Consider the following 21,543-nt stretch of genomic DNA (forward strand, 5'->3'; position numbering starts at 1 on the left):
AACACAGCTATACAGAGCTATACACAGCTCCATAGGGCTATACACAGCTATATACGGCTATACACAGCTATACAGGGCTATACACAGCTATACAGGGCTATACAAAGCTATACAAGGCTATGCACAGCTAAACAGAGCTATACACAGCTGTACAGGGTTATACACAGCTATACAGGGCTATACACAGCTTTACAGGGCTATACACAGCTAGACAAGGCTACACACAGCTATACAGAGCTATACACAGCTATTCAGGGCTAAACACAATCAACACTCCTATACCGGGCTACACAGGGCTATACAGGGCTATACACAGCTATATACGGCTATACAGGGCTATACACAGCTATACAGAGCTATACACAGATAAACAGAGCTCTGCACATCTATACAGGGCTCTACATAGCTATACAGGGCTATACACAGCTATACACACAATACGCAGCTAAACAGAGCTATAGACACCTATACAGGGCTATGCACAGCTATACAGAGCCATACACTGCTTAACAGAGCTATATACAGCTATACAGAGATGTGTATAAAAGGATGGAAGAAATTTTGAGTTCCCGTTACTATTCTATTGAACGTTTGCGATCGAAATCGTTTTTCAATTGCTGTAATGATTCAATTTGCATCAGATTTATTTGTTCCTGAAAGGCGAAGGATTAGGCACATCAAAAATGAAATTCAGGATCAGTTGTCATCTAATAAGTATAAAAATGCTGTAAAATGGATTTTCTTCATTTCCTTTTAAATTCTTACTCCGAAATAGGCCGTGGATACCACTTGCTCAAGCGACCGTGGAAAACCTGCAGAACTAAATGAAAAATGTTATCCACAACTTAGAAGGAGAAGAACATTCAGACTAATGTTACTTGGATTTTGCGAAAGGGTCGAGCTCAAAGGGTAGTTTTGGACGATCTTTAATAACGATCTCCCGGGTGAAACTGTAGGCGGGATGAGGGCAGCGTTATACGCTGATGACACCAAGCTGCATAAAAACGTCAGCTCCGTCAACGATTGTCTGTCTCTGCAGACCACTCTAGCAAACGTGAATGACTGGTCATAGGGAAATAACATCAACTTCAACACCTAGAAATGCACAACGCTTACTGTTACGCGGATGAAAACTCCCTTGATTTACGAATACATCCTAAACAACACACAACTTGTACGAGTGTCCGCGGAAAAAGATCTAGGAGTTACAATTATGGGTACGTTGTCTTGACACTCTCATATATACACCATCACCACCAGAGACAACAGGCTCCTTGGGCTCCTAAAGCGGGCATGTCCATTACTGACTGACGTATCTACCCGGCGCGCACCATGCTTATCGTTAGTCAAGTCACAACTCTGCTACGTTACTCAAGTCTGGTCGCCCGCTCAGGTTTCCCTGAAGGCACAAGTCGAGCGGGTGCAGCGGTGCGCTACCAAATGGATCTTACAAACCCGGATTGGCGAGATGTCTTGCAGAGACAGACTTATTACCCAGGACTTACTCCCTATTACCTACGACAGAGAACTGAAAGACTTAGTATTCTTTTATAAGTGCTTATTTAATCATATTCACCTTGATGTATGCATTTGCTTCGATTCCTGTCATTTGAATTAACAACTTTTTTAACAACTTTATTTGGTTTATAACATAGTACTAACTATACCTCTAGCTTGTAGCACGAGCAAGTTCTAACTAGTGTCTACGTGCAGTGATAGTCAATGTCAAAGGAAGTTCTCAGGCAGTCAAAAAGTGTTTGTTTAACGAAAAGCTGGAAGGAGAGCGGACTCGAAAAACTAGAAGAAGGAGCAATAGGACAATAGTAATTCCAAAGTTTCACAATGCGATTAAAGTAGGAGGCCTGAAAGGGGCTCGTTTCACAGATTGGTGTTTTTAAATTAAAGCAGTTGCTTAGTCTACTAAGGCCGTGAGAAATAAAGTTTGTGAAACTACGTACTTGTTCTTTCGAATTTCACAAATTGCCTTTATCACGTGTTTATTTCTTTGATAACACACTTTTACAAAGAGTGAAAGAGAGAATGCCGTCAATGAGGGAATGCAGAGCTATCATTGGTATACGAGTAATTTGTGTACAGCTGTTTATGACCCTGTATAGCTGTCTATAGCCGTGTATAGCCCTGTAGAGCTGTGTATAGCTGTGTATAGCCGTGTATAACAGTGTATAGCCCTGTATAGCTGTGTATAGCCCCGTATAGCTGTGCATAGCCTTGTATAGCTTTGTATAGCCCTGTATAGCTGTGTATAGCCCTGTATAACTGTGTATAGCCGTATATAGCTGTGTATAGCCCTGTAGAGCTGTGTATAGCTCTGTATAGCTGTGTTTAGCCCTGTATAGCTCTGTATAGCTGTGTATAGCCTTGTATAGCTGTATATAGCTCTGTATAGCCGTGTGTAGCCGGGTATAGCTCTGTATAGCTGTGTATAGCCTTGTATAGCTGTTCTTAGCTCTTTCTAGCTGTGTATAGCCCAGTATAGCTGTGCATGGCTCTGTATAGCTGCGTTTAGCCATGTATAGCCCTATAGAGCTGTGTATAGCTGTATCAAGCCTTGTTTAGCCCTGTATGTGTGTAGGGTATTGTATGTAAGGTATAGGACATAATATGTATTGAGGACATAATATGTACCCATACATGACGTACCTACCATACTCATACAAGATGCCGTTGATATGTCGTGGGCTCATCTGGTTTAGGACGATGATATACTTTAATATATATATATTGCTTTCCGACGAGGAACTGCTGCTGTGATGTAGTAACGAGACGTGACTTGAGATGCCCGTGGCATCGCCGTTACGATGGAAATCGAAAGTGTTCGCTAACCTTCTGGTAATTTTAGACGGTAATGAGGAAAAAAGAGGAAAGGAAATAATGAAACTAATGATTCTATGGTCCAATAAACTAAATACTAATGTCATTACCCTGTTTAGAGGTTTGAAAAAGTGACGCGACGCGAAGAGAAAGGTAACCAGGGAAACCTGTTAATGATTGAAGGAAGTAAAATTGTGGTCTTAACAGCGCGTGACCTGATTCATCGCCTCGTTGCTGTGGAACAATAATATAAATGGCTCGAGAAACGTCGCTTTTATCCTTTGAAACTTAGCAGCACCATGGCATTTGGAGGTGCTATGTAGCTCACGCATAGTAAAGTGAGCGGACGAAGTCGAATTCGTGTAGTGTGCGAGACGTATTGCAACATGTGGCGTAATGGCGTCAGCTTCTTTGGAAGAGGGATTTTAGGTCGGCGACGGCTTACCTTCATTGTCGGGGTCATTAGTATTCCTTTCACAGGGTTTTTGCTGCTATTGTTTTCCTCTAAAAATGGAGGTTTTCAGCGTCGTGTTATTACTACTTCGTGCAATTGTCCATGTGCGAGAAGTCAACAATTAGAACCGAAAGCGAACGTTGAAAAACCTATAGCGGACGAACAAAATGCATTGTCAACGTTTACACGGGAACTAAATAGTGGATATGTCCCTTCGACTATTGGCTCTCTGAATCTTCATATTTGGTCTGGGGTATGCGGCACGAAAGTCGATAATTTACGAAAGTGGCCTCATTTTCCTTATCACCCACACAGGCGCTTATCTGTATCTGCATTTCATTTTACTGAAAATCCCGCTTCACAATCCACCGGATATAGATTCTTTGGATTCGTCCATCCGAAGGAAAGCGGCGTGTACAAGTTTGCCATATCATCCGATGACACTTCTGAATTATGGTTGAGTGCAAATGAGGACCCTGCTTCAAGTAAGTTGATTGCTCGTGTTTATTCTCCCACAGAATCTGCTTGGACTTCAGATGGAGACTACAAAAAGTATGCGGAGCAAATATCTAAGGAGGTCACCCTTCACACCGGTAAAAAATATTACATTGAGTCTTTACTTAAACAGGAAGCTGGGGCAGTTCATTTGGCTGTGTATTGGTCTCGTAATTCAAAGTTTGAAATTATAACCTCGGATTACTTGACGAGCTTTGTTGAACATAGCTTTGATGATATTCCCCTACACGCGGGTAAACAAAATAGCTTGATACTCGAAAACAAAAGGAAGTTATTTTACTTTCATCGTCTTCCTCTCATTGACCGCGCTGAATTTAGTGGCGTTTTGCCGACCTGTTCTTATAGCCCGAGCTTTCTGGTGCGTGAGAAACTAGTGAAGTACCAAAGTGTTTGGTTGCAACGTGAGTCAAACGTGTACCCGCAAGATGATTCGGTAATGACTAAGGCAGCCTTGACTAACGAATGGACGCATACTAATAAAGTTGCAAAGAAGGATCGAGTAATAGCTGTCGTAGACGAGTTGATGAAATCTTTACCGTCCGGGTAAGTTAACCGTATTTTAACTTGTTTGTAGTAGTATCGGTTGTTTGGTGCACAGTCACCTCAATATTCGACATTTGGGGATAGATAAGTAGCTTGCTCTTGGCAACCAAAGACACCATTTTATAATGGATGATTGTGTATAACCCCAAGGGACAAATGTGGAAGCAAGTACGCGGATCGCAAAATGTTGACGCATATGCGAGTCAGAGCTCAGTTTCTCATACAGTCCTTTTAATATCGGTGGGCTGTGACATGAACCCTTTACACTCTTACATCAGAAAAGGTATTCTCCATACTATTCTCTATACATTTCCTAAGGTGCTAACAAGGAGAATTTGTGCAACAATCAACAGTTCCTTAGCTGCTGGTAATTTTCTTTATTCTCGTGACTTTAATTTTTGATTCGGGAGTGATGTTGTCAGGCGAAATTAGATAAACGTGACTCTAAGGTTAAAGGGTTAATGGTGACATTTCGTCTTTTCGATGTGTTTTCCTCTTCTTTTTATGTCGACATTTCTATTTATTTAAAGAAGTTAACTACAAACCAATCGGCGATGTTTTTAGCTTTTCATTAATGTCTAGTAACAATATATGGACAAGTAAAAGTTCTCATGGCAACCAGGTTGATGCCACGAGAACTATTTGATGCTACTCTGACTCAAAGATTAAATGAATGTAACCGAGAAGTTACAATTCATAGACCCAACTTTTCGAAACTCTTGTCTAGTGCCTTCATCAGGGGTGATCTAGTCGCTGCAACAAGCGGTCCTTTGTCTTCCAGACAAAGGCGCTGGTGGTAACGTCAAATAGTGGTAATTAGTTTAGACTTATCCCACCCAATTGTACGGTTGGTTGGGCATGTGTGCTCCGACAGAGCTGAATTTTCTTCTTTGCAAAAGAAGATCGCTTTTTGATGCTCTTCCAAACGTGCACCAAACTGACAATTGGTTAGTCCGATATACTCGTGATCAAAGTCATTGCACGGAATAGAATAAATAGCTTCGGTTCGTTTTTCTTTCGTGACAGGATTCTTTCGCAGGTAAATAATATTCACAATGTCTCACTCATGAGTTCTGAAGAGGGTGTGAATATCTCGAATGAATGAATTGAATGATTCTCTTTTTACTTTCGAAACACTTCAGATTCGAAATGAACTCCCCTAGAGGGCCACTACGCATCTTTATGTTTTTTTCATCAAAAAATGTCGCCACGATATCAACAAACTTAAATTCAATCGTAACACCAAATTTTCCAAACTTTCTTCGAAAAGTGGTCGGCACTAAATTCGGCTCAAACGTCGCACTTCACATGTGCCGAATATAACTCAAGAATTAACTGCATGCATATGTGAAATTCGACGTTTAAATCAATTAAATTCGACAGTTTCGAATTAAATTCCACCTACTTATAATCTGCGATTAAAATAAGAGTTATATTCGGCACGTATGTAATGCGAATTTTGAACCGGGCCTAGGAAAACGCAAAGACACAGTATTTAAAGCGGCCGATAAAGGCGGCGCAGTCGTTGTTTGGTGAGTCGACCTGTACCAAAAAGATGCCTTGCGGCAACTTTCTGACACCTCCTTTTATGCAAAAGTTGACAAGATCTCACCTTCATCAACCAAAACATTGTCAAAAGCACGATTATCGATGTTATAGCTAAACAAGAGTTGCTGACCACTGCAAAAAAATCTCACCATCATCACTCCTAGAACTTCGTGTATTTACTTTTTACCTAAAATCCACGAACCTAACAACCCAAGTCGACCCATCGTTTCTGCGGTAACCAGTCAACTCGCCGACGGACCAACTCGCCGACGGACCAACTCGCCGACGTTTAAAATCGAGTAACAGCTTCAAACGCGAACGAGTTATTGTGTGACAACAACACTGTAAAGACTCATCATGACAATCGGTCAGATTTTTTAAGAAAACTTGGCTTTCTAGATAGGATCTTTAGTAAAAAGCAATTCTTTTTATTTGCAACAAAGTTTATAAGGATCTCAAGGCGAATAAAGTAAAGTAAACATCGCCAATGACTACATCCGCTTCAGACGCGAACGAGTTATCGTGTGACAACAACACCGTAAAGACTCATCATGTTAATCGCTCAGATTTTTTAACGAAAACTTGGCTTTCTAGACAAGATCTTTAGTAAAAAGCAATTCTTTTTATTTGCAACAAAGTTTATAAGGATCTCATGGCGAATAAAGCGACGTTAACATCGCCAATGAACAAAATTGGCTGTAGACGCCAATGAGTTGTGTGAGTCATTGGTGATGTTTACTTCGCTTTATTCGCCTTGAGATCCTTATAAACTTTGTTGCAAATAAAAAGAAATGCTTTTCACTAAGGATCTCGTCTAGAAATTTTTCTCTTGCGAACGCTGATCTATCCCGTGGAGTCAAGGAAGATCTCTATACCATGAATTGAAGAGAGAACAAGTCAAAAGTCTGATGTAGTCTGATTTACCGAGAGGTTCTCTGAAGCGAACCGTGTAATCATTTGAATCTGTAATTGTCAAAACAACCATTTTGATTATGAAACTAATAAAAACGATTGAATGGCTAAGAAAAAATGAAGCGAATACAATTGCAGATAAAGCAAAGACAAAAGCCTGGAATGATTTAAAAGCACGATATCCAAATGCAGACCTGAGCAAGTTTAGTGCGCAAGTGTCGTTCGATGATAAAAGACACGCAACAACTGAAGTTTGCTTAAATCGATCAGATGGAGTTCAGTCGAGCGTCTCAAGATCAGACAGAAGATATTGCGATGTTGGCATGAAGAAGGCTCTTGGAATTGGAAGTTTTCCCCTCGAACTCACTCTGAATCGAATAGGAAAGAAGGAGGTCCCAGCAGTTTCATTTCATGAGAATGCAAATAGTCGTTTGCATGAGGAGATTGGGATCTTTGCTAGCCCAAATTAATACTTCAATGCAAATTTCAGAGGAATATTCACATGAACGAAAATTCAGCTTTCTTCAGGCGCAGAATCAGAGATGGCTCGTGATGCCAAATACGAGCTATTGGCCTCAACGGCTCAACTTCGCAGTATGGTGCGCAACGACAGGTTGCGGAATATCTCGTGGTTGAGGATGCGAACAGAAAGCCAAACATTTCGAAGAGCGTTCAGAGGTTTCAGCTTGCGATTGATGAGGCAAAAGTCTGACTTGATCTGGCAGTCTTACCAGGCACTTGGCTTATGCCCTCAAATCTTCTTAACAGACAGAGTACGGTCGGGTATAACAACAGCCTGATGAAGGCAACTGCTGAAACGAAGCTCGGAGTCAACAAATCAGCGAATTTGGAGATGAAATCAGTCGGAGTAAGGCACAAGAATGGGGGCTCATCAAAAATCAAGCCTTCAGCCCATCCGCGAGGCGGTCACCCTTCAATTAAAGTAATGCAACTTCAACTGAAATTCAGGTGAAGACAAAATCATCAACAGGTGAAAAGCGAAGCTCTTCTAGCGACAGCGAGACAAAGCATGATATGCTTAAGGTCGGATTGATTTCAGCTGGACTGGTCTCGGCCTTCTTGGTTCATCGCTTGTTCTTCTGAAAGCGCTCAACCATGAATATGGCGACTCCCAATTTCAGAGGCCATGCATTTTGTCCGAGGAAGCTGATCACTGATCCAGCAGTCTTGAAAATGAAGCCGACTATTGAACCGATGAGACCTGGGAGAATTCCTGCGATCTTACCTGCAAGAGTCTTGAGCCCTTCCCCAACTCCTTTGGCAACAGACTTCAGACCTCTTGTGAGTGCGCTCATATTCACTTCAATCGTTATTGCGACTGCCAGGACAACAGACTGTGAAACCATACTTATAATAATAATAATAATAATAATAATAATAATAATAATTTATTGACTTCTAAGGCGCAAATTCTATTTATATATATTCAAATGCGCCGCAATATACTAATTACAATAACTTAAAGATAAAATAAAAATAATAATGATAATGATGATTGGAATACAAAATAACAATTAAATGCGATTCATAATAAATAAGATATATAACATATAACTAATTATAACTTGAAATGTTCTATTTAAAACTTTATCAATGAATAAATAACCATGAAAACTTTATCAATTACAAAATTCTTTCTTAAAAAGAAACGTCTTAAGCTTCGATTTAAAACTATTAATAGAACTAGATTCTCTTATATCCCTTGGTAAATTATTCCATAGCTTAGGTGCCGCAAATATAAATGCCCGATCACCAATTGTTGCCTTAGACTTAAAACTAGGATAACTGAGTAAGGTCTTATCACTAGAATTCCTTAAATTATATCTTGACTCGGGCTTGCGTGTAATTAAAGAACTTAGATAAGACGGTGCTAAACCCTTAAAAATCTTAAAAACAATTAATATGATCTTAAACTCGATTCTTAACTCAATAGGTAACCAGTGCAACTCCATCAATAAAGAAGTAAGGTGACAATATTTGCTTTCATTGCATATTAATCTAGCACATGTCTTGAACACGTTGCAATTTGTTAATTTGATATTCCGGGGCACCATACAATATACTATTGCAATAGTCAATTCTGCTTGAGATGAAGGCATGGACCAGAGTTTTTATGTTCTCTTTAGACAGGTACTTTCTTATCCTCCTCAGATTGTACAAGTAGTAAGAGGCAGAGTTGCATGTTCTTGTTATGTGAGTCGCCATTGTGAGTTTTGCATCGAACCATGAGCCCAAGTTCCTCGCAGATGACACGGGAGTAATTGCTGAGTTGCCAAGACGGAGACTGGAAATAATTACTTTAGCGAGTTGCTGGGATGTACCAATGATCAGAAACTCAGTCTTGTCGTCGTTCAGTTTCAGTTTATCATTCAACATCCAATTATGAATATCATCAATACAGCTTTCCATTCTAGCCAAAGCAACCTCGTGGTTAACACTAGCATTGGGACAGAAGAACAAATAAAGTTGGTTGTCTTCTGCATAACAATGAATGCCAGGCAGATGTTTGTCCACGATGTGAAAAATCTTGCTCGCATACAATACAACCAATAATGGGCCGAGGCATGAGCCCTGAGGGACACCAGAAGTCAGTTCAAAGTTCATAGAGAGGGAACCATCAATAAGTATTTGCTGGGATCTGTTACTTAGATAAGATGCAAACCATGACAGTGCTGTACCACGAATCCCAAACCCAGATTTAAGTCTCTCCGGTAAAATACAATGGTCAGTAGTGTCAAATGCCGCACTCAAGTCTAAAAAAATAAGCAGTGTGACATGCTGTTTATTCATATTTAATAGAATTTCATTTTTAACTCGTGAATTGCGCGCATGCGCAAGAGCGAGTTGTAAATGCGATGTGGGGAATGGCACTCGCTCGCTCGCTCGCTCGATTGGTCGATTCCTGTAAACGTTTTTTCGATTTTAGGCTTTTGAGTGCATTTGATAGTTTTTGGCGAGCAATAAACAAACGAAATGGCGACCTTTGTTGTTAAGAATAGTGGTGGGGTGACAAAGAAGCCAATGATAATCCCAAAAGAGTTTTTTTTTTCGTTTTAGTTTCAACAAGCGGCGCCAGCGACTGGCAGGCATGCAAGGATTCACACTGAAATAACAGAACAACCTTCGTTTTTCATAAAATTGTAATTTACAATCCTTGAACTTGAAAACAATCCGAAGATTCGTTGAAAATATCACTTACTGCGAAGCGCTCGGAGTTTACAGATGTTCAAAAGCTTTTTCTGTAACGGCGTGAGATTGAGGACAAAATCGAACATTAGTTTCGTATCGTGTGTTTTTCCTGTGTGAAGCAACAGAAGATGCCGGCGACTAACGAAATTACAAGTTAACACGAAAATCAAATAACACCTAAAAAAACAATTTTAGCTACCGATTTTCAGTGAATTTTTAAAGAACAATTTTCTTTTTCAAGTTTCAAATTTTAAGTTTCAAGACAATTTGAAGATTCAAAATAAATATTACGTACTGAAATGCGAAAGTTATACACCACAAAATTGATAAATAGGCCTTACATGAAATTCTATCTTGTTATTGATTATACGTTGCCTAGCATGTGACTAAAATCTACCCAGGCGGAGATCCAAAATGACGGTGGCAGTCTTGGCTTAGTTATATCACTCAAAACTCGTTCCCGTTTGTCTCATTTCATCAAGAGGGAATCGTTAATGTTTTCATTAAGACAGTATTGCCTTGATTTTCTAATATTTACAATGATAGACAGTAAATTTCACTTTTCACCCACATTTACTTCCAACCTTTTCTTTTAAACCAGAAACAGAAATGATATACGTTTAAAAGACATGACATCATCCACCCTTGTCAAATACAATAGCATGATCATTTCAATTGTAATGCCTTCTTATCCCAACGTTACTTTGTTACTTTGCTACATTAGCGAACACTGGACTACTGCTCGTACTCCAGATATGACAATCAACCAAAAAATTCCCTAAACCAGATAACATTAAACATAATCCAAAAAATCATGGGTCAATTCACGAGCTTGCTCACAGAACACTTTTTATTTGCTTTCAAGAGTGCGGTTTCAGTACTGTGAAACTTTCTGTACGAAGACTATAACACTGGAAATAAATCATTCGCTACCAAGTGATGATGGAGTTGTTTAGCAACTGCACTTTCAGCAAGTTTGGACTCAAACTGTAAATTACTGACAGGCCTATAATTTTTAAATATAGATTCCAAACCATCTTTCTTGAGCAAAGGCAGAACCAAAGCATTTTTCCATAAAGAGGAAAGGTCACCGTTTTCTAAGGAGTAATCGATCATCTTAGTGATGATTGGAAGGAGAACATCTAAACAGTCCAACAATAGCTTCGTGGGAATTGGATCTAAGCCACAAGACTTCTTACTGGCTGCTCGAACCAGGTCGTGCACTTCTTCTTGAGACAGAGAACTAAACTTGAAGAGTAGAGAATCAATTTCGATGTCATGAGAAACGCGGTCTGTGGAAGCTTGTTGTTTATCATGATTATCAAGGTCTAAACGAATATCGGCGATTTTCTTAATTAAAAACATACTCATCTCATTAGCTAATTTCTGTTTATCTTCATGCGGTGGCAAAACTGGGGTACCTGTGATGTTCAAGAATTTCTTTCTTACTTTAAACAGATGTTTTTGATGGTGGCTATTTTCTGCTATGAGAGTACTATAATAGACCCGCCTAGCCTCATTCATAAGAAAAGTCACATGGTTCCTTTTTCTCTTAAAACCAGCTAGATCAGACTGACATTTGGAAGATCTCCATTTTCTCTCTGCTTTTCGACGTTGACGCTTAGCTTCTATGATATTACTGCTCATCCAAGGAGCGCTGGGACGAGCGAACACTCTTTTTGATGTCATCGGTGCATGACGATCCAAAATGGAGCGCATACAGTTGTTATACAGCTCCGCAACTTCATTACAATCATTTGAAGTGATGTTGCACAAATCACTAATAGCAATATCGTTTTTAAAAGCAACTAAATCCAGGGACTTGAGCTTCCTGAAACTGATCTGTTTAACAGTAGCCAGTACTTTCGTAACATTAAGACAGCACAAAATAGAGCAATGATCGGAAAGAAAGCTATCCGGGGAAGGTGTACCTTTAATGATATTGTCAGAGCTACGAGTAATTATCAGATCCACAATATGTCCTATTACGGGCACAGGTGATTTTACATGTTGAGTAAGACACAACGATTCCAATAGATCCGCAAACGCAATGGTATCTGCATTATCACTGACATCAAGATGAACATTGAAGTCATCAGATGTGCATATTGGCACTTTAGATAGCACCAATGATTTCAGGTATTCACTAAATTCAGGAAAAAAAGTACTTGAAGTAACAGGGTGAGCAGCAGAATACGGTGGTCTGTACACAAGTAAACCATCAATCATATATTCAGAAAACTCAAAAGAAGTCTTTTCACCGGCGGACAGTCGACGTACGTTGAGACTCTCTCCACATAAAAGTGCAGTACCAGCCCTCTACGATCAGTGCGAGGACAATGAAACAATGTGTACCCATTAGGATGGCTCTTTGCAGACTGCAGCATCATTCTTGGTTAACCATGTCTCAGTAATAGCAAAAATATCAGCTTTGCAATCTTGAACCATAATCACAAAAGGATGCAGATTTATTTCTCAGAGAACGAGCGTTCAACAAACAAAAGGTCAGATTAGAGGAACGATGATTAACTTGATTAGTGTCGGGATCAGGATTCAACTTGAAAAGAATGTCTCCAATCAACGGGCGGAATGTTGCATACGCATTAGAATAATACAAACAATGTCTTTTAGATCTTCTGTTTACCAGAACTGGATGGACAAATAATAATAAATTATAATAATAATGGTTTATTACTACTCCACATGGTGGCTCTTCTGTACTAATTCACTAAAAATTTATACAATTGATAAAATGTGCATTATGGATATAATAAAATAATATAATGTTGAAATAGATATATGGATTAATAGATAACGTGCACCAAGATGTATAATTACATAAATAATATATAAATAAAATATATATATACATAAGTTATGGATAGTTTATGTAAAATTGTATAGTATTGATGATGTTAAATTTATGGACATTATAGATACGCGCGTATGAAAGTAAAACTGGCATGAGACAAAATATGTACAGGATATGTAAGTGGGACTAGGAACTACTTGTTGCCAATGTCATGATGTGATTTCTGCATTTACTGTCGAATACTTTGAGTTATGTACAATTTTTAATGTCTTGGGGTAGACTGTTAAATAGCATCGCAGCAGAATCTTGTAGTGTTCCAGGAACAGTCGATGGTTCAAGGCGACGCTCACAAGAAGATCTTAGAGCTCTTGCCGGTTTATATTCGACCAGTTTGAGGCAGGTTGGCCAGCAGTTTTGGTATAAAGCCTTGCATATCGTCCTAGTTATGTGATAGTCTCGACGATAACTAATGGGGAGCCATCCGAGTTTCAAAACGTCCGACATATCCGCATAGTGATTGTAAACAAAACTTGCCGCGGCAATTTGGACACGTTGGAGTCTCTGCGTCAGATACTTAGGAATGGGATGACCGACTATATCGTTGTACTCGATTAATGACACCACAAGGCTCTCTGCCAGACGTTTCCTGACATGAAAAGGGGCAAGATTCTTGAGTTTCTTGATAACAGCAAGAGTATTGTAGCACTTTGATATTTTGGAAAGAATGTCATCGTTCCATTTCAGGTTTTTGGTCGATTTCTGTGCCAAGTAATCGAGTGGTTTTGATTCGTTCTAATTTAGCACCGTTTGCATGCAGGTTGATCGGGTATTCATCAAGCTTACGCACACGAGCCAGTTGTTGAGTCGAGAACAGCATCACCTTTGTCTTATCAGTATTCAAACGAAGACTGCACTCACTTGACCGAGTTGAAAGCTGATCCAAGGCATGTTGTAATTGGTCTTCACACTGCTTAATATTTGCAGGTTTGCTGTGCGCGTAGATGGTTGTGTCGTCAGCGTACTGGTGTGATGTTACGGACGCCTCCAGACTATCTGACAAGTCATTGACATAAAGATTGAAGATGACGGGCCCCAATATGGAACCCTGGGGGACACTGAAGGCCACCTCAATGGTACTTGAAAGTTTGTCATCTATCTAAACAAACTGCTTTCTCTCGGTAAGATAGCTAGTGACCCATCTGAGGTACGATTTGCAGAAACCAACCTTGTGCATCTTTTTTAACACAGTTGCATAGGCAACTGTGTCAAATTCCTCCGAGAAATAGGCCAAAATAGCCATGGTTACCTCGCCACGTTTCATTGAGTGTAAAATATTGTCCCTCGTAGCAAGAAGAACAGTGGTGGACTGTGTCCTTTTCTATACACTTCAAGTGATTCTTTAAAAATACCATCAGGGCCAAAGGATAGAAAATTAACCATTTGACGTAATACAAGACGCTCATATTCTTTGGACAGAACAGGAAGGATCGAAATAGGGCGGAGGTCGCTGTTGGACTTGATCTCTTTAACTTTTGGAATTGCGCTAATTCTGGCTGTTTTCCAGGCGGATGGAAATGTTATATTGTCAATGCAGTTGTTCAGTGTGTGAGTTAACGACGGAGTAAGTTGTTCAGCAGCCATCTTGAGGAACTTGACTGGAATGCTATCTGGACCATATGAACAGTCATTTCTTAGTCTCTTTAACTCCGAGAGAACTTCTTTGCAAGTGACTTTACGAAGGTGAAATGAATTGCCTTCATCTTCAGGAAGAGTCTATCAGCTTCCATAGTTCGTCGGTGCCGTATCTTGCCATATCTCTTTAAGTTTGGAAGAAGACAGTGCCTTTTGATAGAATTCGCGCTTAGTTTTCTTGATCTTAGACTTTAGTTCATTTCTCATATCTCGATAACGGGTCCAAGTGACTTCATCTTTACTTACCCGGGCGGAAGTCTGAAGAGATAGACAGTCTTTTTGAAGTTGTTATTTGTTTATCCAAGTCCTTCATCCAAGGCGTAGGAGGACGTGTGAGTTTAGTGTGTTTTAAGGGCGCATGGCGGTCGATGCATTCGCGGATAAGGGAGCTTAAAAGATCAACTTGCATGTCAGGATCTTCGGTTGAATACACGTTACTTAGGGGCAGCTGTTCAAAGTCCTCAATGAAAGCATCAGCGTTAAAGTTCTTTTCGTTCCGGATAAATTTATACCTTGGGACAAATCTAGTGATGCGAACGTTGATACAAACGTAACGTGCGTCATGATCACTGATCATAAGAGATGAAATGACATCAGTGTGAGTTACCTGGTTAGGTATGTTCGTGATGATATGGTCAATGAGGGTTGAGGAATGTTGAGTAGTACGTGTTGGCTTAGATACTAACTGCTGCAGACTCATGGTTTTAAGAATATCACTGTAGTTGCATGGATATCTGGTCGCTGAAGGTCGACATTTAAATCGCAAGTCAGGAGCAGTGTGCCGTCCCAAGGACAATACGCTGGTACGTCACTAGCCAAGACAACAATGTGTTGAAGACAACAATACTTGTTGAAGATGTTTCTTACTCTCACTCATTTCACGGAGTGAAGTGCCTTCTTCAAGTTCTTCTCTCTTATCATCAATCATTACGATCATCAATGTTCCAAGGAAGTCAATAAAGGGACTTCTTTTTTTTAATCACTAAATAAGGTTTACAGTCAAGAAATGGAGACAAGAGATATGTGGAAAGAGGTCTTAAGAAGATTTGAAAAGGAAAACAGTGCGATAAATGCAACAGACTTTTATGCTGGAGACAGATTCGGTCTATTCATCGATCTCAGGAAATGAGACAGTCAGGATCGAGATGCCAGATAAGGAAAGCATAGTCAAATTCAAAAATCGCAACCGCTAAATAAGAGTACCCTTTGTGATTTATGCTGATTTTGATGCTTGTACTAAACCAATAAATAATTGTGAGCCAAGTAGTGATGATAGTTTCACTAGTCAGTATCAAAAGCAAAAACCATGTGTGCTGTGCGACCACGTTGTCTGCTTCGATAATGACATTGACACATTGTCTGCTTCGATAATGAGCTTTATTCTCAAGAGCCAGTTGTCTACAGAGTAAAGAGTTATTTGTTGAATTGCTTAAAGAAAACATCAAAAATATTCATAAGGAATTCAACTTTGCCACGGATGAAGATAGGCGTGATTTCAACAATGCTTTGCACTGCTGAAATTTGTAAGGGTTCTCCCAATGAAGACCGCTACGCGGCCCGGCCGAAGGCAGACAAAGCGAGGACCACTGCCATTTCACAGGGAAGTATCGTGGAGAAGCTCACTATATATGCAGCCTACAATTCGAAAAGCTGAAGTTCACTCCTGTCATCTTTCACAACTTGGCTGGTTCTGACTCTCATCTATTGGTTAAGAATCTCGGCAAAAGCGGAGGAAACATCAAATGTGTTCCCAATAATGAGGAAAAGTACATCAGCTTCAGCAAAGATGTTATGATTGCGAATTTCAGTAATAAATAAGGCAAAGAAGTTAAAATCAAGCATGCGTTCGTTTTATCGACAGCTTCAAGTTCATGGCTTGTTCCCCTTGATAAATTAGTTTCAAAATTGAGTTTCGAGAAGCCGAAGGAAAGTGATAGGTATCCAAGGAAAAAATCGAGTTGGTCTCAAGAAAGGGTGTGTACCCATATGGTTACATGAATAGCATTGAAACGTTTAATGAAATAACTTTACCTCCAAAGGAAAAATTCTACTTTCAGCTGAATGATTGTGGAATTTTGAACAAAGATTATGAGCACGCGCAGAAGGTCTGGAAAGAGTTTAAAACGAAGACGATGGGTGATTACCATGACCTTTATCTCAAGACAGACGTTCTCTTGCTTGCAGATGTATTTGAAGAGTTCAGAAGTATTTGTCTTGAGAAGTATTTGTCTTGAGAATTATAGCTTAGAGGAATGGCAAAGCATGATGTGAGGATAAGAAGAGGGAATGTGAACGTTCACAGAGATCAGGGAATCGTCGAGCGATTTAATCGAACTTTGGGTGAGCTTCTTCCCTTCCCTGTGTAGTCTTGAGATGGACTTCAAAGAGGGAGAGAGATCAACCGAATGGGTTAAGAAGCCTCCAGAAGTTGTATTGGCTTTGAACAGCGAAGAGACAAGACTGACTGGAAAGGAACCTGTGGATCCAGTCAAAGACAATTCGGTTGACGCAAAGAGTTCAACGACTTTTTCAAGACCAGTTTGCCAAAAGGAAAAGAGACTCGAATCCTCAAATAATGTGGGATATCTCTTTGCCGCTGGTAAGCTGGAAGGTGGTCAGAGGCGAGCCACAGATCCAATCTGGTCTCTGAAGGTCCATGATATCGAAAAATCACTTGTGAATGGATGCGAGCCTGTACTCTACTATCTGAAAGATGGTCCAAATCGTGGATTTGTCAGAGAAGAGCTTCAGATTGTTCCTCCTGGAACTGAGTTGCTTCCCTAAGGAATTCTTTGATTTGGAAAAAACTATCTAAAATGAATTTCTCAATAGGCCCAAACCCTTCGAGGTGGGCCTTCGGCTACGCAATCCTGATGAATTAGGTGTCATACTCTTCTCATTTACAAAGACGACACCACGACTTCTTTGCGAGAAGATACAACACTGATATTTGAAAATCTTCACACAAACAATCAACACCCCGATGGTGTGACAGGAGAATCATTTAAGAGAATCGCTCAGGAGAACCGTTTAAGAGAATCGTTCAAGAGAACCGTTAAAGAGAATCGTTTAATATCCACACCCCTCTTCAGAACTCACGAATGAGACATTGTGAATGTTATTCACCTGTGAAAAATTCAAGTCGCCTTGACTGAATCAAGGTTGATTTGAAAATGTGTAAAAGCTGTATTTTTGAAAATTAAAATTGATTTCAAGGTTGACTTGAAATCAAGGTTAAAATTCATGGGTTGCCTTGTAATCAAGGTTGTTTTCAAAATGTGTCAGAATCCCCCTTTTTATCTACTAGTCGTTGATTAAGTCATTTTCGTTTTAAAACTTCCCAGAATATTATGCCGTAACTTTGCTATGAACTAGGTTATTGCTTACTCTTTAGTTCTTTAGTTCGAGTTGAAATTAAGTGTGTAATATGCGTAAGAATTTACAGCTAAGGTTCTAATTGCAGTTGTTTCTTTATTTTTTCAGAAAATACTTTTTGAAGAAAATACACAAAGTGACTCAAAAGCCAGACGAAAAAAATGGCGATCGCTTCTTATTAAACCTTGAACTTGGCTCAAAGAACACCAGTCAAACATTTAGGCTGTCGGAGCACATTTACCAACCGAAAGGAAATCACAATTTGTGCCTTCCAGATGGATTGAACTGGAATCAAAGCGCCAAGATCTATATCGTTCTACCTGTCAAGGAACAAGGAAACTGGGTGCACTATTTTATTGAACAACTAACTTATGCTAGCTTGGCAACTGGTGACAACAACTTTCACGTCGTTGTTGCTGATTTTGAAAGTAAAGATATTGATATAGCCAAGGCTTTCCAAACACCTTTACTTCACAGCAGGCATAGTATTGTTACACTAAGGGGTAAATTCTACAAGACGCTGGCCCTAAACGTAGCCTGTCAGCTTGTTTCCAACCCAAACGATATAATTTTTCTGTTTGACTTGCATATTGACATGCCCGTGGATCTTTTGGACCATGTTCGAATGGTAAGTACTTTCTTGCTTTTGTTTCTATCGGTGAGTAAGGATATTTTCGAATATGCCTAAGCTAAATCGGGGAATATGTATAGGTAATCACATGATTTTTTTTCTCGAGCAATTTGGGATAAATCAGCACTAGTAAGTTTTTCACAGGCCAACCAAACTGTACTCACCCTACGGGCTCTACGGGCTCTACGGGCTCTACGGGCTGGTGCAATTTTATCATCCTTTGAAAAATTTACCTATGCTTATTTATCCCAAATTGCTCGAGAAAAATCATATGATTACTACTTTATAATATACAATCAAAAATATGACTCTTTTTCCCTTTTTTTCTGTCTTTATTTCGTGTCATGGCTCACCAGTTCGGCCGCTTGCCTTAGCATTTTTTACTCGAGTAGTCGGACTTTTTCTCAAGAATTTGCTTCAAACTTGTAAAACCTCTCTCGAGAATAAGTGAACGTTTGTTTTCTTTCTCTGTAAGGTATCAGTTGACAGCAGTAACCATCACACAAAAGCTATCGCGCTTGTGACCTTCCTCGTCTTTCGTACGAACTGTCGCGTAAGACTCCTCCAGAATTTTATTCAGGGCCTCCGGTTCATACCTTCATATCCGTTTTTGGAAGTCAGACTTTTAGCCAGTTGTTTTTCCTTTGTTGAGTGTTTTTCTTTTAGTATTCTCCCTCAAACTCTGAATTAAAACGTCGTCACTTTACGACAGAATTCGAAAGCACCTGAGAAATTTCACTGAAAAAATTATTCGCCTCAGGCTCAGTGAATTATTCAACAATATTCACTTCATCTTCGGCGAATAATTGTTAAATATACCTCAAGTGATATTTCACATTTTCAAACCTTACTTCAACTAAGATGAAAGCGTTTGCTTAAAGTTTGATTCAAGATGAGGGAGCGTTTAGCCCGCAATGTTAGAGAATATGGAACATGTTTGTTTGTTCATGAAGTCGTTCCACAGAACTATGAAAAGTAAACATCCCACGCAGCAAACAGTAAGCTGTTCGTAAACATTTTTCCTGCGCGTTGCAAAAATATTTGAAGGATACTAAACACAACAATAGAGGCTGTTGACTATTTTTGCTTGTGACTGTCTAATAGCGTGATATCTGGAAATTTAAGAATCTGCAATAGTTCTCAATACCAACCCGATTAAACTTTGACGTCTCCATGTAAGAAAACAAATTTTAATTACATGGGCCAGAAATACAAATCATCCAGGTGTTCGCGTTTGCTTGTAACATTGTGTATTCCTCAAAACTTCGCTATTGTACTAAAAGTTACGAGAATGTAGGATGTTATTTGTATTTGTAGAACACCATTGCTGGTCGATTGGCTTATTTTCCAATCGTTGGCCGACTGAATTGTGGCAGTACTTCTGAAGAACATCAAGGATTTTGGCAATGGAACGGGTTTGGAATCGCGTCAATGTATAAATCTGATTGGGAGAGATTTGGGGGTGAGTTCAATTAATATCATACGTCTTTTTAAAATAATTGAAAGTGCCAGCGGTTTATTATTTTAGTCGGTAGAGCACTGTGTTCTCATGTAGAGGGGAGTGGGTTCGAGCTCCAGACCGCTCCAACACCTAGCGGTCGTGGGCACCATCTTGTAAAATGAATGAGGAGACGATAAATAACCCATTAGGTTATCTCAAAGACTGGAATGCGATGGTTTGGCCTTGTTCTTGGGGGTATCTGCTGAAAGATTCCTTTTATTCTTTGTGAGCTGTTGAATGCCGTCCAGTTGAAGCGTGTGCAGTGTTGTGAAGTGCAAAGAAAAGAAATCCTCAAGTCTTCTTAATCTGTTCAGTTAATTTAAAAACTCCTGTTCTTCATAACAATTGATATTTTGCCTTCTGAATGGACCGAAATTGGAGATCAATTTGTCATAAAACCTCTATGACTAAAGATGTGGTCAACATATTCCATGTCTGAGAAAGAAGGTCGAAGCTCATGGCAAGAGTCAATTTCAAGTGTTAGCCTGAAGTCTACGAAAAGTTGTCATTTTCAGTCGGCTTTGTAATCCAAGTTAGTTCAGAACACATTGAGGATTGCGCGAGCTTTTCAAACCAATCACATGTCGAAAATCAGTGAAAGCAAAGCAGTCTCGGAATCCTGGAACTCTTAGACGCGTTGAAAATCGCTCTACTTTTTCCATTTTGGTCTTTCATAATTTAACAATGTGTATCGTCCGTTTTTATGACGTAGAGGAACGTCTCCGAACGTTGTAGTGTAATTTCTGTGAGGAATTTCTTCATTGTCTTTGCTAGGGATGAATGCTCAGGAATACAAGTACAATTGGGGTGGGGAAGACTGGGACCTTCTTGACCGCGTGATGCAGTTACCCTTGGAAGTGGAGCGGATCAGGTACCCAGGCCTCTATCATCATTATCATAAAAAAAAGGCAAAGTGGAATTAGAGTGGGATTAGTGAGATGAGTCTAGAGACATTAGTGAGGTTAAAAGTTACGATCCGAGAGATCTAACAAAATATACATTTTTCAACTCTTTGCCGTAATTAACCTGGCAGATTAACAGTAGGGTATGAAAACGTCGGAAAAGCTAATCGCGGACGTAATCTTTACCTTTTTTTATGTTTAATCATCTGATTTTGTTTTGCTGTTATTTGTCGTTCTTTTTTGTAGATTGTGTTAACTTTGACTAGTTAACTTGATAATATTGGATTTTTATCTTTCACTATTTGCATTCGTGAATAAAGAATTTTGCTATGGGTATCAAATAATTTAAGAAAACGTTGATGTAAGGTTGCACTAACAGGCACCAGGACGAAAAATAATAAAACAAGTAGATGGAGGGAAGATGCTTTTGTGTTTACGACTTGCCCGCAGAAGACCCGCCTGTTATATCTAGAGGGGGGCATAATGAGATGAAATGAGGATAGTCTCACTTGGTCAAGTATTAACTGGGTGTATGTCAAGATCAAGCAACAATAGCTAAGGAGGGGATATTTCTCAGCGGAATCCCATTATTAGACTACGAAAATTCCCCTCTTT

The 21,543-nt window shown here is 39.6% G+C and overlaps 1 protein-coding gene, 1 long non-coding RNA gene and 1 pseudogene across 4 annotated transcripts; all 3 read left to right on the forward strand.

Moving 5' to 3' along the window:
- Positions 1 to 2,740: 2,740 nt before the first annotated feature.
- Positions 2,741 to 21,348, forward strand: LOC113680329 (beta-1,4-N-acetylgalactosaminyltransferase 3-like). The gene is made up of 4 exons (XM_089186127.1): positions 2,741 to 4,345; positions 18,003 to 18,522; positions 19,843 to 19,987; positions 20,801 to 21,348. The coding sequence occupies exons 1-4, from the start codon at positions 3,219 to 3,221 to the stop codon at positions 20,947 to 20,949; spliced, it is 1,941 nt and encodes a 646-aa protein (XP_089042253.1). The 5' UTR covers positions 2,741 to 3,218; the 3' UTR covers positions 20,950 to 21,348.
- LOC149038889 (uncharacterized) lies at positions 6,292 to 7,846 on the forward strand (annotated as a pseudogene). Its single transcript, XR_016180235.1, has 2 exons — positions 6,292 to 7,272; positions 7,318 to 7,846. The product of XR_016180235.1 is annotated as an uncharacterized LOC149038889 (transcript).
- LOC149038890 (uncharacterized) lies at positions 7,778 to 9,120 on the forward strand. Of its 2 annotated transcripts, XR_016180704.1 has the most exons (3): positions 7,778 to 8,107; positions 8,760 to 8,788; positions 8,978 to 9,120. It is a non-coding gene; the product is annotated as an uncharacterized LOC149038890 (long non-coding RNA). The 2 variants fall into 2 exon arrangements; XR_016180705.1 differs by lacking the exon at positions 8,760 to 8,788 and having other exon boundaries at positions 7,967 to 8,107; positions 8,978 to 9,115.
- Positions 21,349 to 21,543: the final 195 nt, after the last annotated feature.

This window comes from Pocillopora damicornis, chromosome 10 (assembly GCF_964200805.1).
Source record: "Pocillopora damicornis chromosome 10, jaPocDami1.2, whole genome shotgun sequence".
Classification (NCBI taxonomy): domain Eukaryota; kingdom Metazoa; phylum Cnidaria; class Anthozoa; order Scleractinia; family Pocilloporidae; genus Pocillopora; species Pocillopora damicornis.